Here is a 22,031-nt window from a genome sequence, read left to right on the forward strand (position 1 = left end):
GTGTGTGTGTGTGTGTGTGTGTGTGTGTGTGTGTGTGTGTGTGTGTGTGTGTGTGTGTGTGTGTGTGTGTGTGGAGATGCACAAAGAAGCCCACCGGTCGCATTTACGCTCAGTTATGTCGAGTTTGTGCCAGAGATGCGAGATGGTTGTGGGAGTAGTTGTTAAATAGAAAACTAGCATATAAACAGCAACATCAGGAAGTACTTTCAGGAAGTAGTTTGCTACTGTGTTTGAGTGACAGCTGTGCTGTAGTGACAGCCCACACGGGACGGCAGCCCGCAGAGCCGAGCTGATACTCAAGATGGCAGGTAATGGCACTTTCTTAAAACCTTTTTTCCTTCCCATTTTAAAGCGTTGTCTGTAATAATAAAATACAGATATGGCATTTAGTATTGCAGCAATTAAACTGTGGGAATTTCCTAACTAATTGTGCGGTATTCCCTGGCGAAGTGGTAGCTAAGAAGAGCTAAGTCAAGTAAAAGGGCTGAACAAGCCATGTTAGCAGACTTAGCAATACTAGCCAGCTAGCTAACAAAAGCTACTCAGGGGTGTCGAAACGAATCGCTTCACGAGCACATTGTGACACATATCTTGACATTGTTTGGTATTCATAAATGACACAAATCTTTTTATTTAAGCAGTATGGCATAATTGGATCAGGGTTCTTTTTTCGATCTGTTGTCATAGTATAGGGTACCGAATTTAGTTAGCTAACGTTAGCCGGGTAGCTACAGTCAGTTTCAGCCATAAGCTGACCAAATCCTCCTTTATAACATAACAAAGCGAATACTTTGTTCTTTTCCATCGAGCTTTTTGATGTTATTAAATACATTACAGGTTATTTAACCCCTAAACACTAGATTAAATCTATCGTTTCAAAGTAGGGATTGTTTTTATATTTGGAGCACATTCCTCTGCTTCCACAGCTGTAAACACATGCCTCTGCTCCTGGGACGTCTTTCTTGTATTTTAATCAGCCTGCACCGATCTTGTGTTATATCTAAGGCTCAGGCGGCTTGTGAAATTCTTTTTTTTAAATTAAATTATATATAGTTGATTCATTGAAAAGGACCCAACAGTAAAAATGTCTTTCGTTGATTATATTGGCCAAACAGAGAGCAGCTCATTTAGTTGTATTTAGTAGTACACACATAACGGTATACATGTGCAGAATTATTGCATCCACATGCCTCAAAACAATCCTCCGAGGATGTGCGACCCGACATCCACAGCATGGAAACGGGACGTTGTTATAAAAAAAATAAATAAAGTCATAAATTTAAGTTGTAAATAAACACGGAATTTCGAAACATAACATCTTTATTGTCAGGGGCATTAGTGGTCAGTAATAGCTTTTGCTGTTCAAAATGGCCACAAATTCCGATTATAAAATTGACCAGGTACTTTAGGGTTTTTTTGTTTTGTTTTGTTTTGTTTTGGTTTTTTGTTTTGTTGTTTGTTTGTTTTGTTTTTTTGTTTGTTTGTTTTGCAGCTGGTTCAAGCTTTAGGGATAAACATAAAGAAGTCAACAGAGGAAGGAAAATATGGTATTACTGCTAGTATGTTCCAGCTATTTTCATGCAGGTCAACATGTATATTTATTCAAAATAACACCATTCAGGACAAATTATTCCAATCAGGTGATAATGTAATGTATATTGCATGCCTAAGAAATAATTTTTTAACAGTATATTCAGCAATAATTAATATTAATGTAATTTGATCTAAATGGATCATTTTGAAATATGAAAAGACAAGCTGTACTTGATCCCATACAAGACAATAGATGCACAAAATTTGATAAAAAAAAATTTATATAAAATTTAAATGTAAGGTGTCTTTAGAAGGAAATTGATTTCAGTTAAACAATGGGACAAGAGTGCTACAAATTAAATACAATAACCAAACTTGAGACAATTTGGTAATGTAGGTGAAGCTTAAAGAGATAAAAATGTAATGTGAAAGAGCCTGCACTCTGTTATCAGTGGGGTCCCATAAGATGATGTGTGAGTTCAGATGATGGGATACAGTTGTCAGTAGATAAGGCTCACATGGTAAAAGCTAATGCAGCCTGATATAAACTAAAGCACCTTTGTCGTTTATCATTCAGGCTTTTCACTTTAGACGTTGCAGGCAGAGTTTGTGATAGTCGTATAGATAGTGACAGATTTTTAATGCATATATGTGCGAATGGTGCAGGCTGAATAACAGAAGAACTAGCAGGTAGATAAACTGTCAGTGGATTGTACTTGTCAGTAATCATAATCACAACATCCCATCTGAGGTTATCTGTATGTGCTGTTTAACATGTTAGTTTATTAACTAAAGGGGTGTTTTGTATTCCAAAATAAATAAACATGATCCATTACCTGTATCATTCATCTTTTAGGTAATGCTTCTCTTACAAGTCCCTACATTGATGCTGTGATTTTAATGCATGAGGTTTTACATTTGCCGAATGATTGATGAGCAAGACCACAATTATTTATTGCCGGTGTTGCTGGAAGGAGACTTTGTTGCTTTGTAGTAATTGTCAGACAATAAAGCTGCCATCCAACAGCTCATTTTAATTTGTTCAGGGTAATGTATAAATTGGTGATGTCTTGATGCCGTGTTTGCTACCATGGAAGCCTCTTGCTAACTGCCTTGTTTTTGCAGGTCTATCTTTATATTTTGAAGATAGCCATGATGATCTGGATGATTGTAAGTATTCCAAGAAAACCACCTAAACAAAAGCTAGATGATAGGATTTATTTCTTGCAACAGTATGAGGAGCTTTGTTCACCAGGGAGCTATTTTTGAAGAGTCATTTTGCTGGAGAATATTTCAGGGTTCCCCCTTTGCTAGATTCAACATATATACAACATAACAGTACTTTTAATTTGTATTTTCAATGTTAATTAAATTCATTTTGTCATTATTGCAAGTTCTTCATTCCTCACATCTCAGTGAAACATCTGTCAGATCTTTGCTTCATACATTAATCCAGTTTGTGGTCATTAAAGTGTCTTTTTACCCATCCAACAGTTGGATTTGATGATTATGGTTCAGAGTGTGACGGCATCCGAATCACAGCGTTCCTCGATGCTGGACAAGACAACCTAACTCCTCTTGGGAGGCTAGAAAAGTATGCCTTCAGCGAGAATGTCTTCAACAGGTAAGTGGAGCACTGTGGTTGGGCTGTTTACCCAATACTCAAAAAAAAAAAAAAAGAAACACAAAATGCTAAAATTCAAACTGTCTGTGTGGAGTGCTGGTCACACAGGGTTGGTTCTCTGCTTCTGTTACATTTGCTTTTAGTTGATTTTTGAAGATGAAATTATTAACATGTTGCAGATATGGCTAAAAGTAAATATGCCTTTATATATATTTCTAAAACTTAGAATTCTCCCAGAAAAATTTCCTAGTTCAGCAGCTGTTTTCTTTTTTTTAAACCTCTGCATTTGTACTGTTGAGTGTTTTTCCCAATGTTCTGGTCATACATCTGCATGGTCTTCTGGTTTCTTATAGTTATCTATCATTTGCAGTTTTCATTGGGATTTAAATGATCTAATATATGTAATAATATTTTTGTGTAGTTAGTAACTGGATCCTGGAAGAATCTGTTCTTATTTTTTTTTTTATTAAACCTTTATTTAACCAGATAAAAAACCCATTGAGATCATGATCTCTTTCACAAGGGTGACCTGGCCAAGAGGTCTGCAGCACGTCATAAACAGACAAACAAAACAGTATGAGAACCAAAACAAAGAAACAAAACAAAATTAAACATACAATATCACCAAAGCAATAGCATTTTCAACATAGAGTGTGTGTACTATCCAAGCAATTTTACAACAGACAACAAATTAAGATTTATAACACAGGCACTGTCCAATAGTCTCACTCTGTCTGTCCTTTAATATAGAGCGGAAAGCTCCAAGAGGAATAATTTCAAGAAGTTTCAGTTTGGACTGTAGAGTGTTCCATGCTGTGGGGGCAGCAAAGCTAAATGCTCTTTTTCCAAATTCAGACCTTACTCGTGGAACAGATAAAACAAGTGTAGAACAAGATCGCAAGGCATAGCAGCTGCTTGTTTTCTGCAGTAAAGTGGACAAATAAGGAGGACTCAAGCTTAAGAGAGCCTTATAAATTAGGGTCAGCCAGTGTGCATACCTACGGGCACTCACAGAAGGCAAGACTGATTTTGCATATAGTTCACAGTGATGGGTGAGATAACTGCAGCCTGTGACAAATCTCAGTGCCGCATGAAATACAGTGTCCAAGGACTGGAGACATTTGGACGAAGCACTCAAATAAAGCACGTCCCCATAGTCGAGAATGGGCAAGAAGGTTGCTGTCACTAATTTCTTTCTGACCCTGAGAGAGAAGCAGGTTCTATTTCTGAAAAGGAAACCAAGCTTCGCCCTAAGTTTAGAGACCAGATTATTTATATGAGTTCTTATGCCTTAGAAATAATGGTTAATGTAAGCTGAGGCTTTTTTTCACCTCTTACACATGGTTTAATTTCAGGTGTCTGCAATACCGTAGATGTACTATTGTGTTGATGGTTTGTGTTGATGGCGTTATTCTATGCTCTGCAGTTTTAGTGGAAATCATTGCTTATAAACTGGCTCAAAAAACCATGTTGCACTACGGAAGCTGAGAGCAGTCGTTATCGGCTATTCTTTTGTTTTTTGTTTTTTTTTTGTTATCTCAAGATAACGGGTAAATTTTCTTGTTTTCTCGATAACATGATTAAGGTGTGCTCGAAAGTAAGTGTGTGACACCTGATTTCATTGATCAAAACAGACCCATGACAACTGGTGGGAGGGGCTACAGTCATGGAGTAAATGTGTAATTATGTGAATGAGTGACTGGTAAAAAACAGTCAGAAACGTGGTAATTTCAGTCTTTGTCAGGCTTGATAGAAGTAAAATTGGGCGTATTGATTGGTGATGGATGTGGCTTGATCTGACGTCAGCTTGCATCTGTTGCTGTACTGAGGCATCTCAGTACAGAACAGCTCTGTTCCCCCGTGAACACTGTCAGCCCTGCAGAGCTGCTTCAGAGCCAGACTGCTGCATCCAAAGCATGAAGGAGCGCTTTGGGGAGGTCTGTGATTCTCCCAGTAGACCACAAACACATTCAATAAAATCCAATATAATTTATTAATGTACATTCTAAATGTACGGTATCTTATTTTTCTGATTCTTATATATTAATAAGTAGCTTTCTGGGGGGAACCTGTGTGAAGTTTGCGTGTTCTTCCCTTGTATGCATGGGTTCTCTCCCAGCTTCCTACCACAGTCCAAAGACATGCATGTTAGGCTGATTTGAGTCTCTAAATTCTCGCTAGGAGTGAGTACAAGTCTGATTGAATGTTTGTCTCTGTGTTGGTTCTGTGATAGACCAGTAGCAGCTCCAGTTCTGTTTTCTCGAGATAATGGATTATTCAAATACAAAGTTTGTTTTCTTGTTCATAACAATATAAATTATCCTGTTATCATGAGAAAACTGTGTTTTTAAAAAACATTCAAGGGCGGCTGCTTGTATTCACAATCTTATTTTTTTGGTCACTACCCACAGCAAGTGACCATAGGTTAGGGTAGGAACATAGATCCACTGGTAAATTGGGAGCTTTGCCTTTTTGGCTCAGCTCCTTTTTCACTACAACAGACTGATGCAGAATCCATATCTCTGCAGACACTGCATTGATCTGCCTGTCGATCTCCTGCCCCATGCTTCCCTCAGTCATGAAAAAGACTATGAAATAGTTGAACTCTTCCATTTATGGTAGGACCTTATTCCTGACCCACAGGACACTTCTCCAAGATTTTGGAATAGACTTTACCAAGGAGGCTATGGAGTGTGATCCTCCTGTAGTAGCAGCACACCCTCCGGTCCCCCTTCTTGAAGAGGGGTACCACCACCCCGGTCTGTCAGTTCAGAGGCACTGTCTCCAATGTCCAAGCAATGCTGCAGAGGCACGTCAATCAAGACAGCCCCACGACATGTTACCCTTTCAGGCTGAGCTCAACTAGGCCCGATGGGCAAGGCTCTCCAGGTGCTTGCCTCCGGGCTCCACCTCCAGGCCTGGTTCCAGAAGGGAGACCCGGTGATCTGCAGCCATACAAGGGAAACCTTGAACCAATGTTGTTCTGCATCATAAGGAATGCTGAGCTGCGCTTAGTCTGGTCCCTCCCCAAGAGACCTGTTTGCCATGGGTGACCTTACCAGAAGCATAAAACCCCTAACAACATAACTCCTAGGATCTTTGTGATGTGCAAAACATCCACCGTGGTAAGGTGGCGGCTCAGAGAGGGACATTTAGTCTGATCCCCCCCCCCCTAGAGACCTGTTTGCCATGGGTGATCTTACCAGGGGCTTAAAGCCCCCAACATAACTCCAAGGCTCTTTGGAACGCGCATACCCTTCCGTCTTTCACTTAATTGCATATTTACAGTAATATTTGGTTTTATGTCGTTTATTTATATATATATATATATATATTGTATGTGTGTGTGTTTATATATATATATATAATGTGTGTGTATTAAGTTGATTTTTATGATGTGTAACTTTCTGCCTGCTTTGCAAAGCTTTACAAATAACTTTTGTGTATGTAAAAACCTGTTTTTATGTATAGTTTAAACATAGTGCCTTTCCAAATACTTGATCTACTGTTGATTCCATAAAATCACATTCAGTTCCTTTCTGGATGCTTTTTATGCTCAGCTTTGCAGAGTTCAAGACCTCCCGCCTTTTTATGTAGACATGCATGTACTGGTCTTAACAGATCTGTCAGTGCTGCGTGTTATGCTGTGTGCACTCGACACTTGTAGGTATTGGCAGGCATTCCACTAACTTGAAGCTGTTGCTTTCTAGGCAGATCGTGGCTCGTGGCCTGCTTGATGTGCTTCGAGAGTTCAGTGACAATGAAAATGACTTTATCAGTGTCATGGAGACAGTTGCCAGAATGTCAGAAGATGGAGGTAGATGTATTTTCCTTTTTATTTATTTTTTTAATTGCAGTCGTTTTGTATTATTTTGCTAATACTAAACTGTAATGTGTGTACCCAGAGCCCACAGTGCGAGCTGAGTTGATGGAGCAGGTTCCAAACATTGCCATGTTTTTGCACGAGAGTCGGCCCAACTTCCCTGTCGCTTTCTCGAGATACTTGGTACCAATTGTAGTCAGGTATCTCACTGATCCAAATAACCAGGTAGGTTTCAGATTCACCTGTTTTCTAGCTGACAATTACAAATAATAAAAGGCTATGCAGTTTTTACACCAAGATTATTTGGATATTCTTTTATTACCACCTCCATCTTTTCCAGGTGCGAAAGACGAGTCAGGCTGCACTCCTCGTTCTACTGGAGCAAGGCCTCATCTCTAAAGCTGACATGGAGACCAAAGTTTGTCCAGTTCTGCTCGACCTAACAGAGCCCAGCAGTGACGATGACTACAAAATCGAAGCAGTAGCTGTAAGAGCTGTTTTTTAGTTTTCTCAGATCAAGTTTAGCCTCCTGCAATACACAGACCCCTCCCTCTTACACAGATGGCCTCCTATCTTTCCCTCCACTCATAATACCCTGGTTGTTTCTCACTCAATGACACATTGTAGTTTGTTTTTCTAAAAAGCTTTCAGTTCAGTTCTTGATCTAGCTATGTATATACAGTATATATTTAAAATATATGGCATTTAATCTTCTGCATGCATCCCTTCTTACAGATTATGTGTAAAGTAGTCACCATGTTGAGCAAAGACACAGTGGAGCATCTGTTGCTGCCACGTTTTTGTGACCTTTGCAGTGATGCCAGACTCTTCCAAGTGCGCAAGGTAACAACCCCACCGAAACCATTTTTACCTCAAGATCTGAAATGGTTAAAGGTTAGGTACTGTTTCAGACTGCAGGTAAAGCTGAGACAGCAGTCATTTGAGTTCTTATTTAATTGTGTTTCTGCTACTCCATCATTGTAAATTCAATCACTCTGTTAGTCAGCCTTGGTTCTGTTTTGTGCATCAACTTGGCGTACACTGCGTTGTTGTTTTTCCTTGGTGGAATGTTAATTCTCTTGAGTAGTTGGTGCCAGCTGGGAAAGAATGTATAAGACCTGCAAATGTTGGTGAACATAATGGAAAAACGTTTTTTTTTTAAGATTTTTAATAATAATGATTATTTTTTGGAATATATTGGCATATTTCCATGTTTATATTTATTTGGACAAAGTAGTAGTAGAGGGATAGTAAGCACTTACAACATACACGTAGGACTGCTCGATTATGGGAAAAATAATAATCGCGATTATTTTGATTGAAATTGAGGTCTCGATTATTTCACACGATTAGAGAAGGGGGGGCTGTCATCAAGACATTTGAAGCATTGTCTGTGGTAATACAGATAGCATCTTTCCACCAGGTCCCCGTAGCTATTGTTTGTCTCAGACCAGCAGCTATGTTCTGCCCGGTGTGATCTGGAAAAAATGAGTCTGGAGACATTTCGTTTTCACGTTGAAATCCGCGTCAATAAAATGTAGCGGCGCAACATTTATATACAGCTCTACGGTGCAGCTTGACCACAGGATTGTAGCGTGGCAAAACTTTGGACTTTAGCCACGTCCTTCACAACAACCTCACCACCCTAGACACTCCACTAACATGGTGTCAAGATGGCAGTGATGTTGTTTGTACAAAGTGTTGATGACTATCTTAAATCCCGGGTTGTTCACTGTGTTAATTGAGGGAAAAAAGTTCAGTTTGTTTATAACGTTTGTCTCTCTGTGTCTCTGGAAGCTGGTGGATTATTTAGTCGCGACTCACAAAAATGGAACATTTTTCTATTTTCTTCGTCGCAAGCCACCGTGTGCACGTCGGTGTGAACGACTGCAACATTTCACATGCATGAATGTCGCCTGTCGCTTGGCTGGAGAAGGGCAGCGATTTTTGCCTCATCGCGCAAGTTCCATAGGAAATGAATGGAGAAGGAGCGACATCGCCTCCCGTGTGTCCAGCCCTCAACTGGCGAGGTGTTTGCAAAAGTGGTCGGGGTGTGGGAAGAGTCTGTACCAGAGCGCTGCAATGCCAGTGGCGCTCTTTTCGCAGCTGAAAACAGCACAAGAGGAAACTGCGAAGGACAAAAATAATCGGATCATCTCATTTTTATGATCGTTGAAAACCCAGATCGTAATTGGGATTAAAATTCGATAAATCGCCCAGCCCTACTACATACACGTATACTTATTACATATACAAAATGTGTTTTCTCAAAGTTTTGATGGCTTTCCCTATCCATATAAAATTATGTAATCTTTCTTTTATTATTATTATACAGGTGTGTGCAGCCAATTTTGGTGAATTTTGCTCTATCGTGGGACAGGAGGCCACAGAAAAACTACTGGTAAGAGACTTGATTTATTTTATTCCATGTTTTGTACCATGATGTATCTTCAGAGTGCAACATGGTTTCTTTCAGGCTTTTCTAGATGCATATTTTATAACCTCAGCCAGTGTACTGTGTTGTGTGTTAAAGTGATGTCAATTAGGATTTCCATTTAAGTTCAATAGTTTCTTTGTTTCTATGTTGTTCCCAGATCTCTCTACAGTTCAAACACTCACAATGTTGTTGTTGTTTTTAATCTAGATGCCCAAGTTCTTTGATTTGTGCTCAGACAGCCTTTGGGGCATTAAGAAAGCTTGTGCTGAGTGCTTCATGATGGTTTCCAATTCCACCTCCCCAGAGGTGCGACGCTCAAAACTCTCCCCCCTGTTCATCAACCTCATCAGTGACCAGTCCCGATGGGTAAGACACACAAAATACAGGAATAATTGTAAATAATTTGACTGTCTAAAACCATGTGATTTTATTTGTACCTTCCTTTGTGAAGGAATAGTTTACTTCTATAATTTACCAGGATTTGTATTTCCCTTGTCACTCTTTCTTTCTTCTCAGTTTTGATTCTTTTCTGTCTTGTTTGCAACTGTAAAAACTTGAATTGGCTTCAGAAAGAAAGAAAATTCAGACATGTGGTTTGAAATCTGCTTTGATCGGCAAACCTTTTAAAACAAAATCTTCAAAGTATATTTTAACATCTGGTTGGTCACACAAGTCTGCCTGGTATATCACCAACTCAAATCCACAAAGTTTAATTCGCTGTCTAACATTTAGGACCGTGTACAGTTGGTGAATATGACTGCAAACACCAGATGTTATATCAGAGCCGCGTGGAGGGTGAAGCATTTTTGGAAAATATTTGTACCAAACTGGCACTCCCTAGAAATAATCCCCTCAGGTAATACAGCGAGTCTACAGTAGGTTAATGGATCTCTTGCTTCTCGTCTTTCAGGTGCGTCAAGCTGCCTTTCAGTCTCTAGGGCGATTCATTTCTACCTTTGCCAACCCCTCCAGCACAGGGCTTCACTTCAGAGAGGATGGCGCCCTACCAGAGGTTCCCAGGTGTGCATTAGACAGGTGAGATCACCTGGTCAACAGTGACCTTTCTCACCATAACATTAGTATGCAATAAAGCCATTAGGAGGGAATGAAATGCCATCTTCTCTCTATGAAGCCTGTTTTTCTTCCCCTTTAGGTTATACAATTTCTTTTTAAATGAACGTTTTAACAAAAGAAATCCTGATGAACATGGAGACAATCATTTGTTATAAAAGAAAGTGGTTAAAGCTCTCAGATTTTATTTCTTGTGCTTAATTTCTGCTGAAGTTGGAAAACATTTTACTGGCTATTTCTGTATTTGGAAGGCTTTTTTTTTTTTTTTTCTTTTCAAATGTCTTATAAACACAATGTTGTGCTTCACTTAATTCTATTCATGTGATCATTGAATGTGTTTGTGAATATTTATCATGAATCTATATTTGTCAAGCTGTTAAGCTCTGTGTTTGTCACGGTCGTTACTTCACAGAGATGCAGGAGTTTTGATTTTTATCTTGGCTCATACAGCTTTAAGTGTTACGTCATCAGATAAATGAATCATGGTTTTAACTCATGGGGCATGACCAGGATGGACCAGTTTGTCTACTTTTCCTTTTTGCCTAAAGGTTCATCTACACAAATGGAGGGGGAAAAAAGCTGTTTTACACCAAGTCTCCTTCACTCAGAAAATCTTGTTGCCCTGAAAGAGATGTTTAAACGACTTCACTTAAATCTTTGATGAGCTCTAGAGTGTGTTGAACATGAGTTTTTTTTTTTTTTTTTCCTTCTTCTTCTGCTCAGATTTGGGCTAACAACAAAATAATTTGCCTAAGCGTTATCTGTACTTTTTCACCTTCTCTTTTTAGCAACTGCTCCCTAAACTCCCTGAACTGTGCAGATATTAGTGGCTGCCACACCGAGAGAACCATTACCCACACACCTCCTAACCAGGATGGGCGTGCCACACCATCGCCAGAGCATGTGTCGACAGCTGACTGTGAAGACTTGCACAACTTTGATGACAACCACACTTATGTTCCTGGAAACGCACCTGACAACGTCGGTCTCACAAACAACAGAGACAGCCCCACGGTTACAAACAACGCAAAAAACACAAAAGAGACGGAGCAGACAGATGAGAACTTTAATTCCTTTCACTATTGGAGATCTCCATTACCAGACATCAGTGGGGAACTGGAGATGCTAAATTGTCAGACATCAGAGGTAGTGATGGAAAAAGAGGAAAAGAAAGAGGCAGAAGAGGAGAGAGAGGAAGAAGAGAATTGTCCAGATTCCAAGTCTAGCCATGGCAAAGCTACCAGTGACCAAATCCAGAAGGTTTTGGACTGTTTGCAACCGCACATAGCTGATCCTGATGTACAAGGTGAGGATACAGAGTAGAATATATATGATGAGACTTTTGTCATGGCGCTGATGTGATTATTCAGCTGTGTATTTAATTTACCTCCAGCTCAAGTCCAGGTGTTGTCAGCAGCTCTGAAGGCAGCCCAACTCGACAGCCCGACTGAGTCGCAGCCAGAGGGGCAGCTGGAGAGCAACAGCGACAGCCCATCGGAGGAGAGAGCTTCCCTGGAGGAGGCTCCGTCAGAAAGTGAGGAGATTTGCACAGAAGAGGAGCAGGAAGCAGAAACTCCTCCTGCCTCAGAGACATGTCCAGTCCAAGAGCAAGGACACGAGGAGACACAGACAGAGCCCCTGGAGGACCAGGAAGAGTCTCTGTCCCCCTCCCCTGTTCTGGTATAAGTCTCTTCACATTATTGAAGTCTGCTTGATCATCTAAGGCTAATACAGCTGAATAAATGCATGAGGCAAGGCTTTCACAGGTGGTCTGCTAGTGATGCCTGGTTTTTGTTAACAGCTGAGCATCAAGTTTCACCGCTGTGTCTGTAGAGGGGTTCATGATCAAAGTTTAAATGGTCTGAAAAAGACTTTTAATGTCAATAAAAAGCTGTAGTGGTAATCTATTTGAAGTGGCCTAATAAAGTTTTATAGCTTAGAATAATTTAAGACTTCTGCTGCTCTATTTTTAGGACTATGTGGGTGTTGTTTGATCACATATTATTGACAGTGTGCTGGTAAACCCACAAATGTGACACATTTTGAATTGTATACCTACATCCGGATTAAGCTAGCTTTACATGTTCACAGTTTCTGTCAGCTGAGCCCAACCCAGTTTTATGAGTTGTGTTGTTACTGAAAAAGATGCTAGTATGTAAAATAGCCTCTTTCTTTTATTTACTGGAGTGATTAACAGCCACCTCTAGGAGCAGGTGTTTGAGGTGGAATTGGTTTTGGTAGATGTTTCCCAAATTTTCAACTTTTTTAAGGTTGTCTTAACTTTCCAGCTAAAACTTGAAGGTGATGACACAAGCTGAACCATGTTCCCAGTGAGGCATCTCCTTAGCTCGAGCTTGAAATTAGACTTTTTGTATGTGTGTATTTATTCCGTTTCCTTAAAGTAAGGTTTGATGCAGCTATAATGTGACCGCGAGGATGCTCTGCACCACAATACACAGCTATAATTAAAGTTCAGCCTCAGGTCTTGGGCATGTATGGAGATTTGAGTACAGTGAAATCTCTCTTTTTTTCTGCTTTTCACTTTGCTGTGTGCTTGCATGTTCCATAATACTATTAATGTGGATTTGCATCTTCTACAGGAGTCTGAACTAATCGAGAGTGTGGAGGAGGAGGGAAAGGAGGACTGTCCTCTCAGCCCAACGTCTGAGGATAAGCCTAAAATCCAGGTCAGTCAGCACTGCTGTCATGCATCCTCACAACATTGATCAGCTCCTTAGAGGCCATATTGACTGACAGAGACACTGTCTGTCACTGTGTATATCTGGTAGCATTTAATCATTAAAATCTTGACTTTGTGTCTGCAGAATGTCATCCCCCAGCAGCTACTGGATCAGTATCTCTCTATGACGGACCCAGCCCGGGCCCAGACGGTGGATACAGAGATAGCCAAACACTGTGCCTTCAGTCTGCCGGGGGTGGCGCTCACTCTTGGTCGACAGAACTGGCACTGCCTCAAGGACACATATGAAACCCTCGCTACTGATGTGCAGGTAGGGGGGGAGAGGGGGTAAAAATCTCAAGTTTTAATTTGCTGTTTGCTTCTGAAATGGGGGAGAATGTCACATAAGAAACCAGATTCACACTCTGATGAAATGACTCCTCAAGTAAACACTGTTTGGTAGCTTTGGGACTTTTGCCAGGGGAAGGTTTTTGCTCTAAGCTGAGCTTGTGTACTGTTTGAGCAGCCAGTTAAGAGACTGTTGACTCCAGAAAAAAAAAATTAAGAACAGTCACAATGAGCAATTTTTATTATGCTGGGTGCTACTTTAATATATGAATAGGTTGAATATATATGCTGGCAGGTTTTTGCTTGAAGACAATAAAAACCATGTAAGAGCTATTTGTGACAGGCTCCTTGAGCTCTTCTTTAAGTCTGTATGTGCATCAGACCAATCAGCATCTGGAATTTGTCAGTTAGCTTGACTTTTGTGAGTTAGCCAAATGACCTGTATGCTGTGGGACTACGTTGTTAAAACTCAATGAATGTCACACTGTGTGACACGGCTCTAATAAAGTCTTGGTCTTAGACTTTATCAGATTAACAGCGTTTATTTCCAGGCATACCAGGTGGTGCAAAAAAAAAAAAAAAAGGAAAGAGCACATTAAATAGAAACACACAGATAAAAAACACAGAAAAAAATCGCAATCTTTACCTAAAGCACATACTCTCCTTAAACAAGGGGATACTGAAAAAACTGGGAAAGCAGTTATGTTGTTAGTTTCCCGGCATTTAGTGTCATTTATATTGTGCTCTGACAGCTTGGTTTGCAAACATGGGCAGCTAAATTCAGGTGCTGTCAAAAAAATCATGCATTTCATATACCATGCAAAAATCCAACAGCAACAGTTTCATAGTTGAGTTAGGAGATTGCACCAGTTTCCTCATGATTTTTTTAATTGTTCTTGACAGCACTGAGTCACTTTGGAAAGATGCCTAAATGTGACACTTCTTGTGTAAGTGTGTTACATGAGGATGTGAACAAAGAGGGGGATGTTTGTTCAATGCTTGTCATGACTGAGGACATTCACACTGCTGCTAATCACATCCTCAGCACTGAATGTCCTTGTGGTGCAACTCAATGCAAGTGCAGAAAGGACTTCTTTAAAGCAGTCAGTTCAGAGACTTTATGAACAAATGGCTGATTGAGTTGTTGGAACGCCCAGTGTTGCACTTGTGGTTTTTTTCACTGATGGAAACGCTGTGAAGAAAGAAGACAAGATTTACATGCAGTCATTTTGCATTATTGCACATGTAAAGATAACCAAAATCACAGGATGGCTGTTGCTTTTAACACATTGTTACCAAAGGCTTTAATTAAAATGGCCAGCTAATACCTGTTTTCCTCTTTATTTATTTTGTTAGTTTTACGTTTCTATGGAATAATTTTAGCTGTTGTCAAAAAATATTATACAAGCTGGTTTCTCATGCACGACTGCTGCTATAATCCTTTTGTTTCGCTGTGTTTTCATTCTCAGTGGAAGGTGCGGCGTACGCTGGCCTTCTCCATCCATGAGCTAGCAGTTATTCTGGGGGACCAGCTGACAGCAGCTGATCTGGTGCCCATCTTCAATGGTTTCCTCAAAGACTTGGATGAAGTCCGCATTGGCGTCCTCAAACACTTGTATGACTTTCTCAAGGTAAGATTACAGATTGACTTTCTGATTTTCCAAGTACAATATCACCTTTTTCAGATGGAGCTTTTTGAGTTTAACTGATCGTTTTCAATGAAGTGAGAACATTTATGATCACACTTAATAACCGAACTGATTTGTGTGCATCTTGCAGCTGCTGCATGCCGACAAGAGGAGGGAATATCTGTACCAGCTGCAGGAGTTCATGGTGACCGACAACAGCCGCAACTGGAGATTCAGATATGAGCTGGCAGAGTATGTCTCCTGTTCCTCCAGTCAGGATAATAACTGGAAGCACATTTACATATCAGAGGACAGATTAACATCACTGTTTCAAATCGGAGTTTTACTCCTCATTTGGGTTACTATAACAAGCTATCATTATTATTTAATTTTCTTGTTTTGGTTGACAGTATTGTCTGTGTTCTTCTACAAGCCACTTATACCGTGTCCTCCCCCAGGCAGCTGATCTTGATCATTGAATTGTACAGCCACTACGACGTGTATGACTACCTCAGACAGATAGCTCTCACCCTCTGCTCTGACAAAGTCTCTGAGGTCAGGTGGATCTCCTACAAACTGGTAAGTTTACAGCTGGTTGTGTGACGTGAGATTTACTGATGTGTGGGGAAAATCTGTTATGGAAAAACATTGGCAGCTTGTGACAGTTTGGTCAGCAGAAAGACGGAAAATCTTAGACAAAAGGGAAATGAATCTTGCAGATAAATGATTTTCAGTGTTGTATGTGAATTTTTTTTTAAATAATGCACTGATAGTTGTGTTTGATCAGCAAGGCAATATTTGTGAAACAATAACCACTTTGAAGGAAAAATTTTTTTCAAGTGTGTCGTCATTTTGTTTGTTTTTAGGTGGTGGAGATCCTTCAGAAACTTTATGCATGTGGGGCCAATGACCTGGGCCTGAACTTCATCAACGAGCTCACTGTCAGGTTCTGCCACTGTCCCAAGTGGGTGGGGAGGCAGGCCTTTGCTTTCATCTGCCAGGTTTGTAAATCTAATCTCAAGTGACTCCTCCTGAGAACAGCTGGTTGTATCATCTTTATTCTTGTTTTTTGACTTCTTACATCACATAATTGTCTGATTGAAAGTGTCATTGATTGCCAGAGCTGCTTCTTATTAATAAATTCCTCCCTAAAAACTACATTTTTACTGGTTGATATTTCCTATTTGAACAGGCCATGAGTAAATATATACTTCTTAAAGACTGTTAAAATAAATAAATACATAACACTGATTCTCATTGTCGGGTTGTATAATGAAAAATGGAGCTAACATCGTACATATGCATTGTTACAGCAGTCCTGTGGTTAAAATGTTGTCACGAGCCTGTTTGTCAGGTTTTCTGTCTGATTAAATGCTTTGTCTGTTGCATATTTGCTGTCTTGAATGTCTTCTCTGGGACTTTTTCCCACAGCTGCATGTGTTAAAATCAAATCAAACTGTATTTATAAAGAGCTTTTTAATTACAAAGCAACACTTTATATAATAAAAGCAATTTATCTATATTAAAATACAATAAAGATAAAAGAAGCCTTCACACACCAAAGTATAAAATATATAAACACACACCTAAATTCTAGTTTCTTTGACACAGACACACACACACATTCCCCGTTCCTCCCTATTCTACACAAAATAAACTCTAATCTCTAATTTTTGTCTCTTAATTCTGTATTAATGTCCTTGTGTTTCCTGTAGGCCATTGTTGAGGAGGACTGCATGCCCATGGATCAGTTCAGCCAGCATCTCTTGCCCAGCCTTCTTAGCCTCTCCTCAGACCCGGTGGCTAATGTTCGCGTACTGGTGGCCAAGGCTCTGCGACAGAGCGTGATGGAGAAAGGTAATCTGCAAATAAATTCATTGCTGCATGTTGCTCGGCATAATCTGACAATTTAGACTTAATCCCTTTATAGCTGTGGGAGTCGCTTAAAGATGTTGTACAGAATTTCTTAAAAGGTGTCCTTAGCAGAAAAAAAAACTGTTGATGGATTTACTAAATTGTAGGAGCTCTATAGCTTAAAAAAAAATCATACAGTTGCCATGGACACTGTTTTGTCCTTGTTCTCGAGCATGCCGCAACAGTTCAGACTCAGTGTATGATGCAACACACCACTAAGTGGAGAGATCTTGTTGCATAAAACCATGAATGAGCACAGATGCAGTAAGTAGATTGAATCAGTTGGAAAGAAAAAAAAAAGAACAAAAACTGATCATTCATCAGATCTAAAATGCCAAGTGAGTTGGTCATTGTTGTATGTGCTCATTGTCACCGAAAACGCTTCAATAGACGCACGGATATCTCCTTCACTACAGACCGCCATGGTGCAGATAAGATGCAGCTGGAAATTCCTTGTACTTTTTTTTAAAAGTTGGTCTTTTGTACTAAAGTTTTAATGTGTTTAAAGGGAATTCCTTAATATAAGGATAATTTATAATATTTAGTTCCTGCCAAATTAAAATTTAAGGAATCCTTAAATTGTCCCATAGAGAAAATCTTGACTAAAGGTACTTTGCATACCAGCCCCTGGCCATTAAGTGAACTGAAAATCACCAGTGCTCATTAAGTCCTTAAAAATGTTGGGAGACATTTAGACTCATTTAGGTTTCCTCCATCTGTGCTGATTTGTCATCTTTAATTAGATGGATTTTTCTTTCAACTAACTAAAGTTTTCTGTCTAGCATACTTTAAGGAACCGGGCTGTGCCTATTCCGACGAGCTGGAGGAGACCGTGATGACTCTGCAGTCTGATAAGGACCGAGACGTCCGATTCTTTGCCAGCCTGGACCCAAACAAAGGCCTGATGGACACGGCTCCTTTGATCTAGCCCCAGCTCCCCGACCCAACCATGGCCCACCTGCCTGTCTTACTTACCTGTCTGCCTGGCTGATGCACAGACAGAGTCAATGTAACCTGCAACACCAGCACCTGACCAGATCCCAAACAATACGGAAGTATGAGCATGCTCAAACAACACAACTGTCTCTCTGTTTGGGCTGTACAGAGCGCACAATTAAATAAAAAGAAATGCAAAGTTCTTAAGTTTCCAGAAAATGAGCAGGACTCTGGTGGCTGCCATAGCTACGCCTCAGCTTCTCTCCCCACCCTCCTCCACACTAACATCAACCTCACCACAGACTAGTAAAACTACGACAGGCTGACACTCTCCAAAGCTAGTTCCAAGCTTGATATAAATTTCAGACGATTTGTCTTTTCTTAATTCTTCTTTTTTGTGGATTTTTTAGAAACAAGCAGGCGAGGCCTGCCTGGCTGATGTGTGCACTAACTCAGGGGGACTCATCTGAACCTAAACAGCATTATTAAGCTCATGTTGTACACAGCAGCAGCTCCTAAATCCCAGGTGAAAAACCTCCAGCTGTCTGAGCAACAGACCAGCCAAACCACGTAGCTCTGCTGGTCTATCGCCTCATTTCCTCCTACAAGCCTGTCATCTCAGACATCCTTTGTGTTGTGAGGTATGCTCTGGGTTATTGTCTGATCCCTTTTCATATCACTCTTTTCTCTTACCTGGTCTTAATGGGCCGCAGAAACCACTACTACTGCACAGAGAGAATGGCAGTTCGCCACTCAACATGAATAAAACCATATCTTTGTTGTTTTTTTTGTTTTTTTTTTTCTTAAATCGCCACTCTGTGTCTGTTAACCAAAAATGTGACACAATGCATCTCCCAGATGGAGACTAATAAAATACCTCTGTTTGGACATGACCGGCCAGTGTGTCACCCACATGGAGGGACATCCACGGTTCAAACAGGCTCCGAATGTCCTCACATGGTGGTTTTATTTTGTTTTCTCTGAGTAATTCTTTGGTGTTGAGAAAACATCTGCAACAAGGGCTCACGATGAAGTGACACAGGGTGACGTAAAACTCAGAAGTCGAAGAAAGCAAGCACACTGTTTGGATAATGCATGTTTCCCCTCCTTCATCCTCCCCCACGTGTATATTCTGTGCCACTTCCTTGCGGTTGACTTCCTGATATCAAAATGCGACCATGGTTGCTTTCAGCGGATCTGACTGACCAGTTGTACAGTAGAATATAGTAATGGCTGTGTTAGGAGACTGAAAGACACCTGATCATATTTCCCTGTCTTGGTGAAATTACTATGAGATTTTCCTTTTTTTTTTTGTTTTTTTGTACAGCTTGAACCTGTGGAAAAAGTGTGTTAATGGAACCAAGGCCAGTTTAGTCGAGACGTGTGTGAATATTGGGAGCAGTCACCAAGTCACTTTTGTTGCAGTCTTTTGAGCTCATTTCTTTCCCTTTGTTGTAAATGATCCCTTCCCCTCCCTCCCCCCCATTTATTTTTCTTTAATGAGCATAATTTGAGAACTTGAGCTGATTGGGGTGTGTGCTGTGCATCTCAAGTCTTTCTTCCTTCGAAAGGAGAGCTCACTGCAGTAATGGCGGTGTCGACTCATCTCGTCTGTCTGCAATTTGTGTCCATCTCATTTTTTTTAATGTAGTAGAACAGTTAATATATACATTTTATGAAAATTATTTTTCTTTTTCAATTATGCACCACAGTTCAAAGATTTTATATCCTAACTTTACAAAAATTTTCAACCTTTGTAATATTCAATGGTTTCTTTTAAAAAGACATTTTATGTAATGTTATTTTTAGTATTCTGTAATTAAAATGATGAAAATTAAAATGCTTTTCTTTTGTGTGTTAAAGACTAAACCGACAATGGATTAAAGCTTATGTTTAATGGAAAACCATGAATTTATAAGAAGTCAAAGGTCTAAATGGGTTAAACATAAATACAAAGAAACTTGGCACAAAAAATAAGAAAATTCCAGTTTGGTTGTTTATTTTGCCTATTTTATTAAAACCAGTTGTATTAAACATAATTGGAAAGCCTGATTAGTCCCATTTGTAACTAAGTTGTATTTTTTTAGGATTGTGAATTAGAAGAATGAGCAACACAACAGTTGAACATGTGGGTAGTCCCCCTCCAAAAATGTGCCAAATTCCCCTTCGATATTCTGTTGGTATCCACTTGTTTTAAACTCCAAATGCTGCGAGATGTCTTCCAGTCACAGATGTAGGATGGGCATGAATAAACATATTCGAATGACATTCTGGAGCCAATGTTGTTACCATATCTCCAGAAACTAAGACTTAACTCCATCCTCCAAGATGACAAATTTGAGGATTAAAGTGGATCAACTAATCTATCCAGCTTTCATCATGAAAAAAAAAACATTGTCCCTGAAGTCTCATCTCTGTCTGAAAAGCAGCAGCTGACGGTCCCAAGCAGTGCTGCCAAAGCTCTGGATGAGCTCCATGCCGCAGTGTTTTTCCAGGTGCTCCCTGGCATGACCTGCTATGTCCCCCCGAATCTTAAGGGTCTTAAAGTGATCAAAGTCTGAGCGTCCCAGCTTCCTCAGCCGCCGCGCTGCAGAGCGGTAACACTTCCAGGGCTGGGCCTCCAGCAGGAGGTGCTGGCTGATGGAGGCCAGGCGTGAGAGCAGCTGCAGCAGGCCTGAGTCTCCATGGTTCAGGTGAACCCACATGGTGACTGCCAGGCACAGGCACAGGTGGAAGCGGGAACAGCTGTGCTGGCTGAGGTAGTCCTGCAGTGAGTTTGTATTCTCAGTGATGTCCAGGGAGATGAAAGTGATGCTGCCATGGTAGGGGTTGGTCTGCTGAGCCCGTTGAATGAGGTTTTCATCCAAGTCAAATCCCAGAAGGTGAACTTTACTCTGGTGTGAATCCTCTCCAGGCTTCTGGACCAGATGCTTGTAAAAGGCTACACTCAGTTCCTGATAAACACACAATGAGATACAAAAGAAGACACATGTTGCTGCTATGGTAAATTAAAACACCAAAGATTTTCAAATTATTGTCAGTATGATTTAATGACATTCTGTTGCATTATAGTAAATGTATGATTCGGAATATCTGAGCCTCTGTTTTTATTGTAATTCAGCTTTAAACGAGGCCTCTTTGTATTACAGGAAGGGACACATTTTATTTCAAGTCGTACTCTATAAATTATATCCTGGGCATGTGTTTTTATGAACAAAGTTTAGATGTACTTTAGATTTACTCACCCCGGAGTTACACCCCACATCGAGGATCAGCGTGGCTTCATTACGACTGTCACTGTAACCCAGATCCTCAAGGAGTGTGGCTGGAATCAGACTCAGACGATTCTCCGGAGGATTAAACGTGTAGTAGTTTATAAAGTTGCCGTATGGAGCTGCGCCGGGGTCGTTAATTTCATCACCAGCGTCGCTGGACGTTGCCATCGTAATTTGTGCGTCTACCAATTTATTCCGGGAGGAAACATGAGCGTGTTAAAATGTTTTTGGTGAATTTATTTTCAAATTATGTCCCTGGAAGTCCAGCTGAAAATTAATTTACAAAACCCCAGAGTAACGTGACAACTAAGATTAAAAGTCCATAATAATGTGTCCAATTGTATTTTCAAAGCTTCAGGCTGCTAAGATTATATGTTTTTTAAACACATAGTATAAGACAATGCTATTTTAATAGAAACATATACAACTTTTTAAATAATTTTTTATTAGCACATGGCCATTATTGCCATATCCGCAATGACCAACAAGGAATTTGCATGTTACATATACATAAAAATATAATAATAATAATTATTATTATTATTATTATAACAACAACAACAATAATCATAATCATAATAATAGTAATAATAATAAATTATCAAACTTTTATTGTTTCAGGGATGAAATGGATATAGGCTATGAAGTATATTTATTTTTTGAAAATGAATATTATTTTTAGTTGAAAAAAATTACAATTTGCGTGTATCCCTTTGAGTTTGAGTTGAGTTTGACTAACCACAATGTCAAGCTTACTTTTTT

General features: G+C 39.9%; 2 protein-coding genes across 2 annotated transcripts; one reads left to right on the plus strand and one right to left on the minus strand.

Annotated features, from left to right (window-relative positions):
• Positions 1-70: 70 nt before the first annotated feature.
• ppp4r1l (protein phosphatase 4, regulatory subunit 1-like) lies at positions 71-19,495 on the plus strand. Its single transcript, XM_041981378.1, has 20 exons — positions 71-308; positions 2,659-2,703; positions 3,028-3,157; positions 6,868-6,974; positions 7,063-7,205; positions 7,321-7,467; positions 7,716-7,823; positions 9,316-9,381; positions 9,625-9,783; positions 10,328-10,452; positions 11,277-11,794; positions 11,882-12,168; positions 13,089-13,175; positions 13,314-13,499; positions 14,986-15,147; positions 15,296-15,396; positions 15,603-15,723; positions 16,011-16,145; positions 16,860-17,001; positions 17,841-19,495. The coding sequence occupies exons 1-20, from the start codon at positions 302-304 to the stop codon at positions 17,984-17,986; spliced, it is 2,922 nt and encodes a 973-aa protein (XP_041837312.1). The 5' UTR covers positions 71-301; the 3' UTR covers positions 17,987-19,495.
• Positions 19,496-19,976: 481 nt separating this feature from the next.
• Positions 19,977-21,472, minus strand: LOC121637322 (pre-miRNA 5'-monophosphate methyltransferase). The gene is made up of 2 exons (XM_041981401.1): positions 21,240-21,472; positions 19,977-20,948 (listed from the first exon to the last, which is right to left on the minus strand). The coding sequence occupies exons 1-2, from the start codon at positions 21,435-21,437 to the stop codon at positions 20,403-20,405; spliced, it is 744 nt and encodes a 247-aa protein (XP_041837335.1). The 5' UTR covers positions 21,438-21,472; the 3' UTR covers positions 19,977-20,402.
• Positions 21,473-22,031: the final 559 nt, after the last annotated feature.

This window comes from Melanotaenia boesemani, chromosome 3 (genome assembly GCF_017639745.1).
Source record: "Melanotaenia boesemani isolate fMelBoe1 chromosome 3, fMelBoe1.pri, whole genome shotgun sequence".
Taxonomy (NCBI): domain Eukaryota; kingdom Metazoa; phylum Chordata; class Actinopteri; order Atheriniformes; family Melanotaeniidae; genus Melanotaenia; species Melanotaenia boesemani.